This window comes from Heterodontus francisci, chromosome 1, assembly GCF_036365525.1.
Source record: "Heterodontus francisci isolate sHetFra1 chromosome 1, sHetFra1.hap1, whole genome shotgun sequence".
Taxonomy (NCBI): Eukaryota; Metazoa; Chordata; class Chondrichthyes; order Heterodontiformes; family Heterodontidae; genus Heterodontus; species Heterodontus francisci.
The window spans coordinates 133772324-133792186 of NC_090371.1; the positions used below are offsets into that span (position 1 = coordinate 133772324).

The following is a 19863-nucleotide window of genomic DNA, read 5'->3' on the forward strand; positions in this document are numbered from 1 at the left end:
AACTGATCATTTTCACATTTGCTGTTGTAATACAGTATTTGCACAAAATGGCTGTTAGATTTATCAACATCATAATCCCCCTTCTAAAAGTCATTTTAATAGATGTGAAGTGCTTTGTGAAGTCCTGAGGATGTGATAGGGCGCTAAAGAAACATAGCTTCTTTCCTTCTATGTCATAACATCTGAAAGATAGTACCAGCTACTTGAAACAATGCTATCATTCCCAAAATCATACATTTATTATTATACAGCAACAGAAATAGCAAGCTAATAAATAAGCAAAAGCAGAACTCTGAAGGCAGATGGTAAGTTCCACTCTCAGACCCAATTTGTACAGTATTATTTACACTTGAGTTCTCCAATTTTGAATACTTAAAAATGGCAGCAAGAATAGTTATATTTTGATGACTTCAAGAAGGCAACCCAATTCCTAAATTGAAATTAGAACTGAAGATAAAATCAAGTTTATAACAGATGCATTTCATTACTACAAAATAAGTTTTTACATTATTTATTTTTAATTAGAGTATTTTCTTTCCCGTAGCTGGGCAGACGCATCTGTGATATTTGTGTTCCATAAGCACTATCTAGGCTGACACTCCAGTTCAGCACTGATGAAGTGCTAAACTGTCAGAGATATTGTCTTTTGGATGAGATGCTAAACAGAGGTCCCAACTCTTGTGATATCACTGTAACAATGTGAGTACTCCACACAGCATCACAGTAAGTGATGCCATTCAGCACATGATCTGTTCATTGGAGTAGAGCAAGACACCTAGTCACACGCGTATGATAGAGCTCGCTTGTAAATGTGTTACTCTACAATAAAGAACCTACAGTTTTATAACCACTCGACTTAAGATTGTTTGGTACTTTATTGCAACATCAAAGCAATGACACAATATGGTGGCAGTGTATGGTTTCTAAAGATTATTCGACTTTCAAGCGCACCGTCCTTGACAAGGTAGCAGCATGTGGTCTCAGACGAATCACACCCTCAACATCACGGCACTGTGTGGTCTTTGAAGCAGCACACCATTCGCAACGTGGTGAAGAGACGCGCAGTTGAGGATCACAGCTGAGGTAACATTACTGCAGAGAGGCTCAGAAACTGTACTCACGAGGACCAGTGATCTCGGGCAAGACATCGAGATAAGCGATGTCTCCCGTTGCAGTCCAACATGGACAGAGCAATGCAACTGACCGTCTGGTGCGGTGGTGATTCGGCATGGGCAGTTTGGACCTTCCAAACACAGTGAGTACGCAAAGGGGGTTGCTCAGATCGATGGTGGCCGGAAAGAAACAGCAGAGATCGGGCAGAATTGTGCTCAAACAGCGAGCAGGGTCGGCTCTCGTTGAGGCTGCAGATCGGCATTGCTATTACGCACAGAGTGTTTTCCTGTCGTTAGTGCTTCCTGGGCGGGGCTTCCCTGATCACAGGTAGAAAGCCCACGCTGCAGTCACAGGTTCTGGGCATGGCTGAAGCTCGATGCTGCAGACACAATAAATCTGCAAGTTTCTTTCCTTCCCAAGGAAATGCCCGAGGGAAAAAAAAGGTGTTGCAATTTAAAAGGAAAGCTCCAGCTGCATTTTTGACACTGGGGATTTGGCACCATGTCCACTAAATATCCTTCTATGAATCGGAAAGCCAATGACCACCTCCACGAGTTTCAACTTTTTAAACAATGAATGGAGTTGTGTTTCTTGGATCTGGCTGTCAGAGCTGCAAAAACAAGCAGTCAAGATAAAAATAACAATCGGTAATGATGGGCTACATTCGGATTAACACCTCAGGACTTTCTGAAGTGGAACAGAAGGACCCAGCAGTACTATGTTCTGTGTTAAAGGACCAGCTCAAGGTCAGGATTAATTTGAGAATTCATTGCCTAGAGCCGATGACATAGACAGAAATCAAGAGAGACCATTGACCAATTCATGAGCAGGTGTCCAGAGAAGGGCAAACTCTGACTTCTCAGCGGTGGAATTATCAGATGGATTATGGAGTTGGTGATTGCGTCTACCCTGATAGAAGCTTTTCAGAAAGAGCTACTAGACAAGGAAAAAGGGTATGACGTTTAAAGTCTCCTAAGGGAAGGCAGGAAATTTGAGGCAATTGCTGCAAGCAGGCAGTGCATACGGGCGCTTGGTACTACAACTATTGGTGAGGTACCCAGGACACCCAGCCAGGCAAGATATGTGGCAAGTGCTGCCTGGTGCTACAACCAAGGAATTGTGCCGTCTTCATGGGCAACTGCAAGGTGTATGTCAAGAAAAAGCACTGGGCAAGACTCTGCAGGCGCTCCAATAACGGAAAACTGGCCAGGCGTCACAGCAGACTGTGACCTGACAAGAAGCAGACACCACCTTATGGAAGAAATGGGTACATCTGCCAAAAGTCAAACCAAACGCAGATATGCCCACGAGATTGACAGTGATGTAAGCAGCTTACAAGACACTGAAGGTGAGCAAACCTTCCACACGGTAACCCTTACACACCAAATGAAGGTGGTTACACAGAGGGAAGCATTCACAACCATTGACATAGCGTGCCCAGCAAAAAGTGGTCAACATACATTGCAGCACGAGGTCAATGCAGGGGCATGGGCAAACATTTTTCTGCTGTGGATAGTGAAGAACATGTATCTGGCGAGATGAAAAGCCATGATACGACTGACGAAGATGAGACTCACTGCGAACAATGCTACACCGAACAACTATGTAGCAATAATTAGGGTTAAAGTGCAGGTATGGAACCTCAGTTCGGTCACAACAGGCTTTTTGCATAATCGACACAGATGGTTCAGCAGTTGCAGACCTGCTGCCATGTAGCAAGCTTCAAATCGTAACGATTGATGGGATCAGTAGCGTTCCAAAGAGACATGACCTGAACAGGTTCGACCATATCAAGTCCATCCAAGATTTACAAAGAGTGTAGCCAGACAGTTTTGATACAGCAGAAAGCTTCAAAGGAGACGCCATCCTACATGTGAAGGACAATGTGGTTCCTTCTATAGACCCGCCGATGAAATGTAGCCTTCATGTCATGGACAAACTGAAGACAGAGCTGGATATGTTCGCTGCTGATTACACAATTCACGACTCCTCAGATACTGAAGTAGTTCGTGTAGAAATACAGCAAGATCTGGACAATATCCAGACTTGGGCTGATAAGTGTCAAGTAACATTCATGCCACCTAAGTGCCAGGCAATGACCGTCTCCAACAAGAGAGAATCTAACCATCTCCCCTTGACATTCAGTGGAATTACCATCGCTGAATCCCCCACTATCAACATCCTGGGGGCCACCATTGACCAGAAACTTAACTGGAGTATCCATATAAATACCGTAGCTACAAGAGCAGGTCACAGGCTAGGAATGCTGCGGCGAGTAACTCACCACCTGACTCCCTAAAGCCTGTCCACCATCTACAAGGCACAAGTCAGGAGTGTGATGGAATACTCGCTGCTTGCCTGGATGGGTGAAACTCCAACAACACTCGAAGCTTCACGCCATCCAGGACAAAACAGCCTGCTTTTATTGGCACCCCATCCACTCCCTCCACCACTGACGTACAGTGGCAGCAGTGTGTACCATCTACAAGATGCACTGCAGCAACACACCAAGGCTCCTTAGACAGCACCTTCCAAACCCGTGATCTGTACCACCTAGAAGGACAAGGGCAGCAGATGCATGGCAACACCACCACCTAAAAGTTCCCCTCCAAGCCGCTTACCATCCTGACTTGGAACTATATCACTGTTCTTTCACTGTTGCTGGCTCAAAATCCTGGAACTCCCTTCTTAACTGTAGGTGTACCTACCCCACATGGACTGCAGTGGTTCAAGAAGGCAGCTCATCATATTCTCAAGGGCAATTAGGGATGGGCAATAAATGCTGGTCTAGCCAGCATCACCCACATCCCACGAATGAATTAAAAAAAAAATTATGGAGAGGCAAGGATTGATTAAGCGTGTTCAACAGCACACAGATCGTTGTGGCTCTGTAATGGCTGTTATCAGCAAAGCTGGCACCATCCGGTAGTGTTTGAATCTCAGAAGGCTAAACAAGGCGTTAAAATGCTGTCCTCTCAAAATCCCCTCATTAGAAGAGCTGAATCTGAAATTCGCAAAGGCCAAGTTCTTTTTGAAACTAGATGCAAAGCATGGGTATTGGTTGGCCCATCTTTCAAAGGTCATGAGTTGCACTTTCAGGACTCTGGCCGATTATTGTTTCTTGCATCTACTGTTTGGCTTATCAGTAAACCAAGATTTATTTCAGCAATGTGTAGGTCATATTACAGATATACCCTGGCACATTCTCTATCGCTGACATTGCAGTTGCGGCAACCACAAAAGAAGAATGTGACCGGAGCTTGTATATGCTGATTGAAAGAGCCAGTAAATGAGTAAAAGTATTCAACAGTAAAAAGAAATGTGCCATAAACACGAGACACATTAACTTCTTTGGCTCCATTTGTTTAGACACAGGCATTAGACCGGATCCCAGCAAGTTAGAGGCTATTCAGTCCATGCCAAGCCCTCAAGACAAAGAAACTTGCAAATATGTCTCAGTATTTTCAATTTCTTGACTGACCACCTCCAGTCGCTTATCCATTGTCTCTCGAGATAAGGAGGCCAAAGAAGTAGCTCCTTACATTTCAAGTTTCTCTGAAGTCTGATTCTACAGAAACTCCTCAGAAAGGAATCACTATTATTGTGGTATGAGGACCACCAGCTTGCACTCGATTTGCTGAAGCAGTCATTATCAATGGATGCATGTTTGCAGTACCATGATCTCAATAAGGATACCATTCTTGAAATTGCTGCCTTGCAAAAAGGCCTTGGCGCATGCTTGTTGCAGGACAGACATCCAGTAGCTTTTGGTTCAAAAAGCTTATCCCCCACACAGGCCAACTATTCCAGCATAGAAAGGGAAACACTAGCACTGGTGTTTGGAATCACAAGGTTTCACACTTAACTCTTTAGGGAACACTTTGTAGTCGAAACAGATCATAAACCATTAGCAATGATCTGGCAGAAGCCACACGTGCACCTCCCTGGCTGCAAAGGCTGTTGATTGAAGTACAAGGATATGACTGCAAGGTCAAATAGAAGCCAGGGAATCTCATGGTGACCTCTGATGCTTTAAGAAGATTACCTAATCCCAAGAAGTACAAAGATATTCCACTGGACATCCAGGTTGACAAGATTAACATCGAGCTAGAGGATGTATACCAGATCGATTTGATGTGTTTTGGAAAGAAGCAGCAGGAGGAATTACTGGAAGAAACCTCAAAAGACCCAGTCTTAAAGACACTATGGCAACTGATTATTGAAGTATGGCCTGACAGCATACAAGAGTTTCCTGTGGAGATCATAACATTCTGGCGATACCGGGATAAGTTGGGCATTTCTCGTGGTTATCTTCAAAGACAGAAGGGTAATAATTCCGCAGATGCTTCGCCCTGACATCCTTCCCAGTTACGTATCGGCCTTATGGGTATTGAGAAGTTTAGAAGACTTGTGCGCGAGACCGTCTACTGGCTAGATATGAATAGAGACATTGAGCGAGTGGTAAGGTCATTTGATGCTTGCTAGCAGAACCAACCATGCCAGCATAAAGAGCCACTCATTCCTCACAACATTCCGTTGTATCCTTGGTCAAAGATAGTCACCGATCTCTTCACAATCAAAGGTGACGATTACTTCTTGGTCACCAGTTACCACTCTAAATTTTCAGTATTAGGTCAATTAAGGGACACTTCGACAACATTGGTTGCCAATACCAGCAGTGCAATTTTCAGCTTGTTTCTTCCCCTAGAAGAGAGAAAATCAGACCAAGGTCCGCAATACATTGCCGCGCCATTTTAAGACGTGTAAGAAATGGGGTGTAAGCCATGTCACTGCATTACCCTAGGTCAAATGGCCTAGCAGAAAGAATGGTACGTACAATCAAATCATTGATTGTAAAATGTCATGAAACAAAACAGGATTTACATATCGCCACTAAAAGCAAAATATTGCAGATGCTGGAAATCTGAAATAAGAACAGAAAGTGCTGGAAATACTCAGCAGGTCTGATGAGATCTGTGGAGAGAGAAACAGTTAACGTTTTCAGGTGTGCAACCTTATTTTGATGAAAGGCCTGGCAATCCTATTGCATCGAGAAGACTGTCACACTCCAATCTGCCGAACGTAGCAAGAGAAAATGACCAGTGTAACAATCAAGCAGAGATGGCTGTCAAAATACACACAAAAGTCAAGAAAAGAAAGCTGATAAGTCGAGTTCTGCATCAAGCTACACCGTGACAAGATCAGGTTGAGTCACTAGACTGTATGTTTCAGACACACTGGACTAAATGACGTTAGAGTCGATGCATGTGTAAATATTTTTCAAAGTCGTTTCATTCCATTATGTACATAGTTTATCTTTTGTGTATTTCCATTTTAGGAAAGGGGGATGTTCTGATACTTGAACAACGTAGGTATTACACATCGCATCAGAGGAAGTGATGCTATTCAGCACGTGATCAGTTGGTTGGAGTTGAACAAGATACCTCGTCTCACATCTATGATGGAGCTCTCTTGTAAATGTTTTACTCTATAAAGAACCCACAGTTTTATAATCACTCAATTTAAGATTTTTTGGTACCTTATTGCTACATCAAAGTAATTACGCAGCTCCAACTGCCCCCTCAATTGGGCATCAAAGATCCCATGCTACTGTTTGAACTCAAGCAAGGGAGTTCTTCCATTCCACTGTGATTATAAATAGATTATATAGTTTGTGAGGTCCTGCTGCTTCAAATTATTTGAAATCTTCTTGTTTACCAGATAGCCAGCTGATATTGTTAACAGTTCCCTTTCCTTTTGGTACTGTCCCCCTCCCTTTCAAATTTGCTGGCATCATCCCCCCTTCTGAAAAAAAATACCTTTGCACCCTCTGTTCTTGAAAACTACTGCCCCCAACTGCAATCTTTCCTTCCTCTAAAGTCTTTGAACATGTCACCTCCAAAATCCGGGCCCATCTCTTCCACAACTCCATATTTGAACCTCTCCATTCAAGTTTCCACTCTAAAAGGGGCCGTTTCAATGCCATAGCAAAGTCACAAATGACATCCCATGTGACTAACCATGGTGCATTATTCCTCGTATCACTTGTGATGTGTCTGCAGTCTTTGACACAGTTGACTTACGCCATCCTTCTCCAACCCCTCTCCTTCATTGTCCAGCTGAGTGGGGTTGCTGTTACATGGTTCCATCATTATCTATCAAGTTGTAGCTAGAGAACCTTCTCCAATGGCTTTTCTCCCCACTCTCACACCATTACCTCTGGACTTCCCCATGCATCTATCCTTGTCACCATCTATTTCTCATCTAAATGCTCTTGCTCAGTGACATTATCCAAAAACGCAATGTCTGATTTTGTATGACGATGCCCAGCTTTACCTCCCCACCACCTCTCGACCCCTCCACTACACCTGATTTCAATTTTATGGAGCTAATTCCTGAATGTAAGTTGAACCAAATGTTCAACCCCAGCGTCTCATCACATTATGTGTACATATGAAGGTAATTAGAATATTCAGCAGAGCGGTAATACGTATATTTTTAATCCTATTTTCCTGTTTCATCTAGCAAATCCCTGATGTTTCTCCTACTGGTCGTTACACAACATTGGTCCCACTGTTGTTCATTCTTCTTGTGGCTGCAGTGAAAGAAATTATAGAAGATATTGTAAGTGATCACCCACTAAATATGTTCTTAAAGCAGTTGATTTTCTGCATATGTTTGGAACTTGCTCAGGCAAGAAAGATGTTGGTTAGAGCAAATAAATAAATATTTAAAAAAAGAAACGTGCATTTTCAATTTTAAACAGGAATAACCCAAGGTACTAGGTTAGTGTGATTCTTGATTTGTGAAATATTTAGTGCCTGCCTATGTGAGTAAATTTGTTGAGATTTGCTATGTACTGTGGGCTGGATTATACCAAACTCTGGATGTCGTGATCCATGGCTGTGGGTGTGCACCTGAAGATGGCTCCAGATAAGTACCACAATGGACCTCAATGCCAGCCTGATCCTCCTGGAGGTGGCGAGGCTCTATGGCAGCCCTCCCACCGCTGGGCGGCGGGCCCACGATTTAAATATGCAAATTAGTAAAATTAATGAATTTACACTCCCACGCCTTCAGATCCCCGTCCGGGGAAATGGGGTGCCACGCTAGTGGGGAGAGGGGAGGAAGTAAGTTTGTCAGTGTGGGAGGTGGAGTGGGGGATAGGGTCAAATAAATGTAATGGGTGTAGGGGATGGTGGGAAGGGTTGAACTTTAAGCTTCGTGCAGTTTTTTGTTGGGGGGCGGGGTGGGGGAAGGTCGCATGTTAAGTTGTGTTTTTAGGAGGGGAAGGGCAATTAGTTATTGTAATTGTTATTAAGGGGTGGGAAAGGGGTGTTAGAAATTTCTTTAATTTTGGGGAGTTAGAAGTTTAAAAATTTAAATTGGGCGGCAGCGCTAACTGCCCTTTAAAAATGCGCCAGCGACTGCGCACAGGCAGCTGATGCCATTGCCAGGCATACACAGCCCGCCCCCTCCATGTGATTGGGGGAGGGGTGGTGGGCGGGCTTCTGCAGCTATTTAAATAAGCCACCGCACTTGAGATTGCGGCGGATCATTTTTTGAGCTCGCCGCCAATATCGGCAGTGGCTCTTAAAATCCAGCTCTATGATTCGTGCTTTTCAAAGTGTATAGAAGTGATGGGAAGTAAATCCAGTGACCACATCAAGTATTTCCAACGTGCAATTTTGGGGAATAGAGTAATAGGTCTAATGACTGCATCAAGTATGTCTTTTGCACACTGCTGGGGAATGGAGCCAGTCATTACAGCAAGCATCTCTGGCCTATTTTTAAGCAGTTTTTTGTGCTTGAATGTCTCCAACCATTTAGGACCTTGGGAGGTTGGCTTTACCTGCAATCTGGTGATTGGTAGCTAGGAAGAGAAGCAGCCTTTCAGCTGGAGGCACAGTGGCACATATCGAAACGCACAAAGTGTGATTAATACAAAGTATGATATTCTCGAACACTAGTTGTATTGAACTGTTAGGGGAAGCATTTTGACGTGTGGTGAAAAATATTTGATTCTGCTTTCCTCAACCATGAACCAGCATGCTCTCCTTTATTGGCCATGGTATAGAATACAAAAGCAGGGATGCAATGCTGGAACTGTATAAAACGCTGGTTAGGCCACATCTGGAGTATTGTGTACAGTTCTGGTCATCACATTACAGGAGGGACATAGTTGCTCTGGAGAGAATACAGAGGAGATTTACAAGAATTTTGCCAGGGCTTGAAAGTTGTAGCTATGAGGATAGATTGGATCGGCTCAGGTTGTTTTCCTTAGAACGGAGGAAGCTGAGGGGTGACTTAATTGAGGTGTACAAAATTGAGGGGCCTAGATAGACTAGACAAGAAGGATCTATTTGCCCTAGTGGAGGTGTCAATTACCAGGGGGCACAGATTTAAGGTGATTGGCAGAAGGATTAGAGGGGACATGAGGAAAAACCTTTTCACCCAGAGGGTGGTGGGTGTCTGGAATTCACTACCAGGAAGTGGTGGAGGCAGAAACCAACACAGCATCTGAGAAATAGAGACAGGCATGTTAACATCTTAGTAAGGTCTTTCTCAAGATGTTAACCTTTCAGTTTTGTTTCGAAAGTGAGAACTATGCTGACTCTTGTCCAATAGTAAGTCACCATGAAACTGTCCTGTGCTGTGATCTGGAACATTTACATGTGATGCATGACCTCAAGGATCTTAGCCACCTAGAGCTAACCTACCTGAATCACCAAGACTGCATTCTGTCACCTCAGGACCACTGATCATTTGTTCTTTCATCCCTCTGGAATTTATTTCTTGAATTTTCTCCTCTCCAATTTTTTTCTCTTCATTTTCTGAACTTTCAGGTATTCCAGAACTCTTCAGCTTGAATCAACTCTTGCACAGCCTTAATTACCATCACTTCTGCCCTCACCGGTTTCCACTAGCTGACTGTCTCCAAGCATATCAACATCATCCTTGCCCTTATTTTAAAATCCTTCCATTGCCTCACCCGATTCTAACTGATCTTCTCCAGCTATATTTTGCAACAATTGCGCCAACACCCTGTCCCCAACTCTAGTTTGTGCATTATTCCGTTTAAAATCAATAACACTTCCAAAATAGAATACAATGGAATTTTACAGGAATAAGTTAATCAGTGCACTCCCACAGAGAAAATCAAGGCTCAGAAATTCAGCGAGGCTGTGCACATTTCTTGGCTGTTAAACGACCTGTTGAGATTTCAATATGGTAGGGAGGAAGCACATGTGTCACCTGCCATTTTGAATAAGGAAACAATGGCAAATAGGGGGAAACATTTACAGTACAGAATAATTTATTATCAGCAGGACATGTTTGCGATTTTCGAATGCCCCGGTGCTGAATTTGCACAGCACGAAGTGGTGCTAATTGGCAGGAAGGCTTCCATACGTACTGAAATGTGGGCCTGTTCCTCCAGACCCCAAACTCAAAGACATGAGCCACTCCTCCACTGCTACTGACCTGATTGCCCACCATTGGCACCTGCCATCAATGGGTTGTCCCTCAAACCCACGGGCCGATCGTGCACCTGTTCTCACTTTCCTGAAAGTCACCAGGAGCGGCATGGTCTTCAATTATAATTTGCCAGCAGCTCTGTGCAGTTTGCTGGCTCCCTGGAAAGAGGCATGTTAACAGGGGTGTCTCGGGCCTCCCCATTCAGCTGTTGGCCCAAATCTTGTACCTTTAAGTAAAGCTGGTTTGCTGTCAGGGGACAGATGAACTATAGTTGAGGAATTTACTTTCTGGAATTGGAGGATGCAATCCAATGGTACAGTTTTTGTTTTTGAATATGACCCCAACTGCAAATAAGAATCACTTGATTTAAGAACATTAATCATGTTCCGATGACTCTCATTTATTTCCCATTACAATGTTTCTATAACATTTCTCTCTTGGACAGTTGAATAGTTTTAGAAAACTTGGAACTGAATCTATTGACCAAAACCCACAAGGAATGTCACTAAGAGCCAATATGTTACATCTGTTTTCAAAATAACTCAACAGCAGAAATGAAAGAAACTTTTGAACCTCAGGACATCACGTCCTGAGTTAACTGTCTGACATTACTCGGCTCAGAACAGCATATGTGGATTGGGATAAGCAGCTGGCAGACTGGAGTTACACTGTTAGCTATACATTGCTGCAATTCTCACTGGTTGGTGGTTAAATAATCTCTGTACAATGTTGGCAACCTATCAGAGCAGTATGCAGTTCTGCTCCACCATCTTCCTTTGACTGGCAGAAACACAGAATCACAGAATTGTCACAGCACAGAAGGAGGCCAGTTATGCAGGGCCTTGGTAAGACCACACCTGGAATATTGTGTGCAGTTTTGGTCTCCTTATCTGAGGAAGGATGTTCTTGCTATAGAGGGAGTGCAGCGAAGGTTTACCAGACTGATTCCTGGGATGGCGGGACTGACGTATGAGGAGAGATTGAGTCAGCTGGGATTATATTCGCTGGAGTTCAGAAGAGTGAGAGGGGATCTCATAGAAACCTATAAAATTCTAATAGGACTTGACATGGTAGATGTAAGAAGGATGTTCCCGATGGTGAGGGAGTCCAGAACCAGGGGTCATAGTCTAAGGATACGGGGTAAACCTTTCAGGACTGAGATGAGGAGAAATTTCTTCACCCAGAGAGTGGTGAGCCTGTGGAATTCGCTACCACAGAAAGCAGTTGAGCCCAAAACATTGTAAGTTTTCAAGAAGGAGTTAGATATAGCTCTTGGGTCTAAAGGGATCAACGGGTATGGGGCGAAAGCCGGAACAGATTACTGAGTTGGATGATCGGCCATGATCATAATGAATGGCGGAGCAGGCTCGAAGGGCCGAATGGCCTACTCCTGCTCCTATTTTCTATGTTTCAGCCCATCATGTCTGCACGGTTCTCCGAAAGAGCAATTCACTCAGTTCCATTCTCCCGCCTTCTCTCCTTTACCCTGCACACTCTTCCTTTTCATAAAACAGTCCAATTTCCTTTTGAATGCTTCAATTGAACCTGCCTCAACCGCACACTCAGGCAGTGCATTCCAGACCTTAACCACTCGCTGCATGAAAAAGTTTTTCCTCATGCTGCTTTTGCTTCTCTTGCCCATTGCTTTAAATCTGTGCCCTTTCTTTCTCAATTGTTTCACGAGTGGGAACAGTTGCTGCCTATCTACTCAGTCCAGACGCCTCACCTACCTCTATCAAATCACCTCTCAGCCTTCTCTTCTCTAAGGAAATCAGTCCTAACATCTCCAATTTATCTTCATAACTGAAGTTCCTCATCCCTGGATCCATTCTTGTGAATCTTTTCTCTGCTGTTACCAATGTCCTCACATCTTTCCTGAACTGCGGTGCCCAGAACTGAATGCAGTACTCCAGCTGAGGCCGAACTAGTGTCTTATATAAGCTCAACATAACTTCCTTGCTTTTGTATTCTGTGCCTCTATTAAAATAATACTGTATGCTTTATTAACCACTCTCTCCATCTATCCTGCCACCTTCAATGACTTATGCACATCTACACCCAGGTCCCTCTGCTCCTACACCCACTTTAGAATTGTACTCTTTATTTTATATTGTTTCTCCATGTTCTTCCGACCAAATGAATCACTTCACGTTTCTTTGCATTGAACTTCATCTGCCACCTATCCGGCCATGCCACCAACTTGTCTATGTCCTTTTGCAGTTCGACACTGTACTCCTCATGGTTCACAATGCTTCTAGGTTTCGTTTCATCTGCAAACTTTAAAATTGTGCCCTGTACACCAAGGTCTAGGTCATTAATATATATCAGGAAAAACAAGTGTCCCAACACTGATCCCTGGGGAACTCCGCTACAAACTTTCCTCCAGCTTGAAAGGCATCCATTAACCACTACTCTGTTTCCTGTCACTGAGCCAATTCCGTATCCATGTTGCTACCATCCTTTTTATTCTATGAGCTATAACTTTGCTCATAAGTCTATTGTGTGGTACTGTATTAAACGCCTTTTGGAAGTCCAAGTACACCACAACAAGAGCATTGCCCCCATCAACCCACTCTGTTACCTCAAAAAACTCCAGTAAATTAGTCAAACATGATTTTCCCTTCAGAAATCTATGCTGGCTTTCTTTATTTAACCTGCATTTGCCCATGTGACTTTTAATTTTGCTCCAAATTATTCTTGCCAGAGATTTCTGCACCACTGAAGTCAAACTGACTGGCCTGTAGTTGCTTGGCTTATCTTTACACCCTTTTTTGAACAAGGGTGCAATGTTTGCAATTCTCCAGTCCTCCGGCACCACCACCGCATCTAAGGAAGACTATAAAATTATGGCCAGTGCCTCCGTGATTTCCACCCTCAGTTCCCTCTGTATCCTTGGATGTATCTCTTCCGGTCCTGGCGTGTTATCCACTTCAAGAAGAGACAGTCTATCGACTATATCCTCCTTATCAATTTTTAAACCTTCCTCTTTCACCATTGCTTGGGTTGCATCATCTTCCTTGGTAAAGACAGATGCAGAGTATTCACTTAATACCTCAGCTATCCCCTCTGTCTCCATGTGTAAATCCCCTTTATGGTCCCTGATGGGCCCCACTCCTCCTTTTACCACCTTTTTACTATTTATATGTTTATAGAGAACTTTGGGATCCCCTTCAATGTTAACTGCCAGTCTGTCTTTGCTTCTCTTATTTTCTTTTTCACTTCCCCTCTGGACCTTCCATATTCAGCCTGGTTCTCAATAGTATTTTGTACCTGGCATCTGTCATAAGCATACTTTTTCTTCTTCATCTTACTCTCTACCTCTTTTGTCATCCACGAAACTCTCGATTTGTTTACCCTACCTTTCCCCTTCGAGGGAACATACCTTGACTGTGCTCGAACCATCTCTTCTTTGAAGGTAGCCCATTGTTCAGCTATCATTTTTCCTGTCAACCTTTGACGCCAATTTATTCAACGCAGTTCCCTCCTTACCCCATTGAAGTTGGCTTTCCCCTAGTTAATTATTCTTAGTCTGGATTGTTCTTTTTCCTTTTCCATAGTCAGCCTAAACCTTATGATACAATGATTATGCCATCCAATATTACATGGATGCACATTCAGGGCTGATCTTCATGGCAGCTGATTTTTAATGTGCACAGTCAGGCACATCTAGTTTTTTGAAATATTAATGTTGTAAAACAAGTTTAGAGATCTTTTTAGACTACCTTAGGCACTCCAGCAAGAGGCAGAGGTCTAAATTCTTTAATGCTGTCCAGTATTAATTGTAATTAAGATTATATACAGTAATTGCCATGAGCATTGGTGTGCATGTTTGTAAACTTTGGAATAGTTAAGTATTTGTTGATTGTTTGCAGTTTAATTGCTTGTTGTACAGCTATATATTGTATATATACTAATTCTCCAGCCATGAATCTGTTACTTTTAATTGTGTTTTTGTTCTAAACTCTTACATACTTTTCTGCAAATAGCAATGCATAGAAAGTCATTTTGAATTTTTTCCCCACATACATTTTGTGAAGTTTCTGTACAAGTTTGTTGCACTGTATTTACAGACTAATGCATTGACATATTGAGGCCATTGGTACATTTAAGTGTATCGTCAGAACCATATGCTTTAGGGGCAAGGGTTATTGTACGATGTCCCTTTGGTTCAGCTGACTTAGGGATATTTCAAAGCCCTGCATGTGCACAAGGGTCTTGCTGACATGAATTGTTGCTCTGTGTGAGCTTTCACATCCCAGTCAGATTAAAATGAAACCTCAGTAGTTTGTGGCATATTCCCAGTTAATCTATTCTTCCCAACTTGTGGAGTTGTCTGGGTATGTTGTTGGGGATGTCTGGGTAGAGTAGATTTAGAGGAAATGGCTACAGAATATTGGTGCTTCCAGAGCACCAGATAGAGTCTGCACTTTATCTGTCTTTTTATCCCCCCAAATGTTTTATAGGTAGGATTGCATTTCAGTTTCTACTTTAAGCCGTGCTTAAAAATAAGATGACATATCGTTGAAAATGCAGACATTCTGATAGGTGAAGATCAGACATAGGGATAAGTACTGTGAATTGCCCCTATATGTAATGTAATTTTATTTTTCTGTGTTTTTTATATATTCATACTCATAGGGCTGCCGTGTTTATTTTTAAGAACTTATTAAAGACTACTTTGATTACTGTATAAATATATATCCCACTAACATCAAAATTATGAAGTGAACTCTCCAAAGAGATCGCATTAAATAAACTGGCAAATCCATTTTGAAAGTCCAGCAACATTTTGAATGAAAGCGAGACTGAGGAAGCCTGCTCTGAGATGCAATAAAATTAATGCTTGCCAAGAAAGACTTGGGTCAATTAAGAACAACCAGCGTGGAATTGTATAAGAACAGTTGCTTGTCAAATTGTACGGAGTTCTTTCTTTGAGGAAATATAAAATGCAGTGGATATTGTCAATGGATTTTCAAAAGGCATTGAATAAGATACTGCATAGGATCATTACTGATGAAGTTAAGGCACATAGCATTAAAGGGAGTGTGGCAGCATTGATGAGTAGTTGGTTAAAAGACAACACTGGAATAATGGTTAATGCATAATGGAATAATGGTTAATAGAAGGGTACAAGAACAGAGGATCAGATATTTAGATTCAATGTGGGATGACAAGTTGAAGCTGCTTTTTGTTAGATCTAAAGTTTTATTATTAGAGGAATACTGTACAAAAAGAGATCTTTTAATCTTTTAATGGGCAAATACATGGCAGATGCAGTATAATGTGGATAAATGTGAGGTTATCCACTTTGGTGGCAAAAACAGAAAGGCAGATTATTATCTGAACAGTGATAGATTGGGAAAGGGGAGGTGCAGCGAGACCTGGGTGTCCTTGTGCACCAGTCGCTGAAAGTAAGCATGCAGGTGCAACAGGCAGTTAAGAAGGCAAATGGCCTTCATAGCGAGAGGAGCAAGGATGTCTTGCTGCAATTATACAAGGCCTTGGTGAGACCACATCTGGAGTATTGTCATAGAGTCATGGAGAGATACAGCACTGAAACAGGCCCTTCAGCCCACTGAATCTGTGCTGACCAACAACCACCCATTTATACTAATCCTACATTAACCCCATATTCCCCACCACATTCCCACCATTCTCCTACCACCTACATACACTAGGGGCAATTTACAATGGCCAATTTACCTATCAACCAGCAAGTCTTTGGCTGTGGGATGAAACCAGAGCACCCGGCGGAAACCCACTCGGTCACAGGGAGAACTTGCAAACTCCGCACAGGCAGTACCCAGAACCGAACCCGGGTCACTGGAGCTGTGAGGCTGTGGTGCTAACCACTGTGCCGCCCAGTGTGCAGTTATATGCAGTTTTGGTCTCCTTATCTGAGGAAAGATGCTCTTGCTATGGAGGCAGTGCAGCGAAGGTTCACCAGACTGATTACTGGGATAGCAGGACTGACGTATGAAGAGAGATTGGGTCGATTGGGCTTGTATTCGCTAGAGTTTAGAAGAATGAGAGGGGATCTCGTAGAAACTTACAAAATTCTAACAGGACTGGACAGACTAGATGCAGGAAGGATGTTCCCGATGGCGGGGCAGTCCAGGACCAGGGGTCACAATCTAAGGATAAGGGGTAGGCCATTTAGAACTGAGATGAAGGATTTCTTCACTCAGAGAGTGGTGAACCTGTGGAATTCTCTACCACAGAAAGCAGTTGAGGCCAAATCATTAAATATATTCAAGAAAGAATTAGATATATTCTTTGGGCTAAAGGAATCAAGGGATACAGGGAGAAAGCGGAAACAGGGTACTGAGTTCGGATGATCAGCCGTGATCGTATTGAATGGCCTACTCCTGCTCCTATTTTCTATGTTTCTATCTCGGACCTATAAAAATTGTATGATAGACAACAGTTAGAATATTGGAATAAAAGCAAAATACTGCAGATGCTGTAAAGCGGGGGTGGGGCAAGAAATAACAAAGGTGAAGGTGTTGATAGGACAGGGTCACAGAATAACTGACAAGAAGGTCATGGAACAAAGGCGAACAGTATGTTAATGGTGTGCTGAAAGACAAAGCGTTGGTACAGAGAGGGTGTGAATGACTGTCAAGCACAGAGCGATCCAATCACAAACAGAAAAAAAACACATTAAAAAAAAAGTGGGTAAGCACAGTGGAAACAAACTAAACAAACTGAAAAAGCTAAAATAAAATAACCAAATAAAAAAGGAAAAAGAAAAAAAAACTAAGCATAAAAAGGGGGACCCGTCAGGAACAGCACCTCATTTACCGATTAGGCACACTACAGCCTGCTGGACTGAACATTTGAGTTAAATAATTTCAGAGCATGACTGGTCTTCCTTTTTTATTTGGTTATTTTATTTTAGGTTTTTCAGTTTGTTTAGTTTGTTTCCACTGTGCTTACCCAATGTTTTTTTTTTAATGTGTTTTTTTATGTTTCAGCACACCATTAACATACCGTTCGCCTTTGTTCCATGACCTTCTGGTTAGTTATTCTCTGTGGCCCTGTCCTATCAACACCTTCACCTTTGTTATCTCTTGCCCCACCCCCGCTTTACTTGCTTAAAACCTTTTACATTTCTAATATTTGTCAATTCTGAAGAAGGGTCTCTGACCTGAAACGTTAACTCTCCTTCTCTCTGCATAGATGCTGCCGGACCTGCTGAGTGTTTCCAGCATTTCTTGTTTTTGTTAGAATATTGGAATAGATTTTGAATTTGTTCAGGTATAATATTGATATTGATTAGCCGCTCCTTATAGAAACCACCATATTTTCAGTTCCAAAATAAAAAGTGTGTTTTTTATAATGGATCAACAGTGCCCGTTTTATCCTTGGACAAGTTTAAAATCCCTCTTAATCTTTTAAATTTTGGATGATCTACTGAAGGATGGAGGTCAGGCCTTGGAAAGGGTCCAGCTGAGATTCTTTGAGCTCATACCAGGATGAGAGTCTTTGGTTGTGAGGAATGACTAGAGAAAATGGAGCCCTACTTAATAGGCTGGAGAAGATTAAGGTATCTGATTGAAGCACACAAAGTAATGAGGGGTTTTGATAAGTTAAATAGGCAATAACTATTTTAAAAGAATCTAGGGAGGAGATAGCAGAGGCTTTATACACATATTTAATTAAAAGATGTAATGCCAGAGGACTGATGGATAGCTAATTTAATTCCTCTATTTAGGAAGGGGGACAGAATATGTTCAGAGAATTATAGACCAGTCAGCTTATCAACAGTGTTACGAAAAATAATGGAATCCCTACTCAAGGGGATAATAGAAGAACAACTAGAAAATAAAAAATAATAATAATGAATAGTCAGCATGGATTTCAAAAGGGAAGATCTTGCTTGACCAACCTTATTGAATTTTTTGAGGAGGTGACAGAGTAGACAATGGTAATACAGTAGATGTAATTTATCTGGATTTTCACAATGCCTTCGATAAGGTGCCCCATAATAGACTAATGAATAAGGTCAGAGAATATGGAGTCAGGGAACAAGTGACAGAATGAATTGCTATCTGGCTTCAAGACAGAAAACAGAGAGTGGGAGTAAAGGGTAGTTATTCAGAGTGGCAGAAGGTGGAAAATGGTGTTCCACAAGGATCAGTGCTGGGACCACTGCTGTTCACAATTTTCATTAATGATCTGGACTTTGGAATCAAAAACACAATTTCTAAATTTGTGGATGACACCAAATTTTGTGTGGGTAGGGGGTGGTGGGAATAGTCAATACTGAGGAGGACTGTAACAAATTACAGGAGGACATTAATAAACTTGCAGAATGGGCAAATAATTGGCAAATGAAAAATGTGAGGTCACTTATTACATGGAAGGTGCGAGTCTCGGTGGGGTAGAGGAGCAATAGGATCTGGGAGTACAAATACACCAATCACTAAGAGTTGTGCCACAGGTTAGTAAGGTCATTAAAAAAAAAAGCAAACCAAGCACTAGGCTTTATTTCTAGAAGGATGGAATAGAAAAGTAGGGAGTTATGCTAACCCTGTATTTGAACCTTGGTTAGACCACACTTATTGTATTGCGTGCAATTCTGTTTGCCATATTATAGAAAGGATATAGAGGCATTGGAGAGGTTGCAGAGAAGATTTGCAAGGATGATACCAGAAATGCGTGGCTATACATATCGGGAAAGGATGAACAGGTTGGGTTTCTTTTTTTTCTCTTGAAGAAATAAAGGTCTTTAAAATTATGAAAGGTTTTGATAGAGTGGATACAGAGAAAATGTTTCCACTTATGGGGAAGAGCATAACTCGAGGCCATCAATATAAGATAGTCACCAAAAAATCCAAATGGAAATTAAGAAGAAATTTCTTTACCCGAGTGCTGGGAATGTGGAACTCGCTACCACAGTGAATGGTTAAATCACAAAGTATAGTTGCAATTAAGGGGAAGCAAGACAAGCCTATGAGGGGGAAGGGATTAGAAGGTTACAACATTAGATTTAGATGAGGAAAGATGGGAGGTGGCTCAAATGGAGCATAAACGTCAGCCTGGGCTGGTTGAGCCAAATGGCCTGTTTCTGTGGTGTATATCCTACGTAATCATGTGAATAGCAACTGTAATGTATAGATTTAAGTTCATCACAAAAAGCATGAAGTGAGAGGCGAGGAAACATTTCTTGCTTGTCGAAGCAATTAAATATTTGTTCTGTATTCATAGTTATATCTGTTCTTACAATGAGCACAAAATTGCAGCTATTCACTTTAATGGATGGAAAAA

The 19863-nt window shown here is 42.2% G+C and overlaps 1 protein-coding gene across 4 annotated transcripts in view; it reads left to right on the forward strand.

Moving 5' to 3' along the window:
* The window catches only part of atp8a1 (ATPase phospholipid transporting 8A1), a 522190-nt gene that overhangs the window by 125797 nt on the left and 376530 nt on the right, over window positions 1-19863 (forward strand). For 3 of the 4 annotated variants that reach the window (XM_068036156.1, XM_068036147.1, XM_068036163.1), the window contains exon 4: window positions 7639-7737. In XM_068036156.1, coding sequence (XP_067892257.1) covers window positions 7639-7737 — 99 coding nt within the window. Of the gene's footprint in view, window positions 1-7638; window positions 7738-19863 lie in introns of those variants that run through there. The other variant, XM_068036172.1, reaches the window with a different exon arrangement.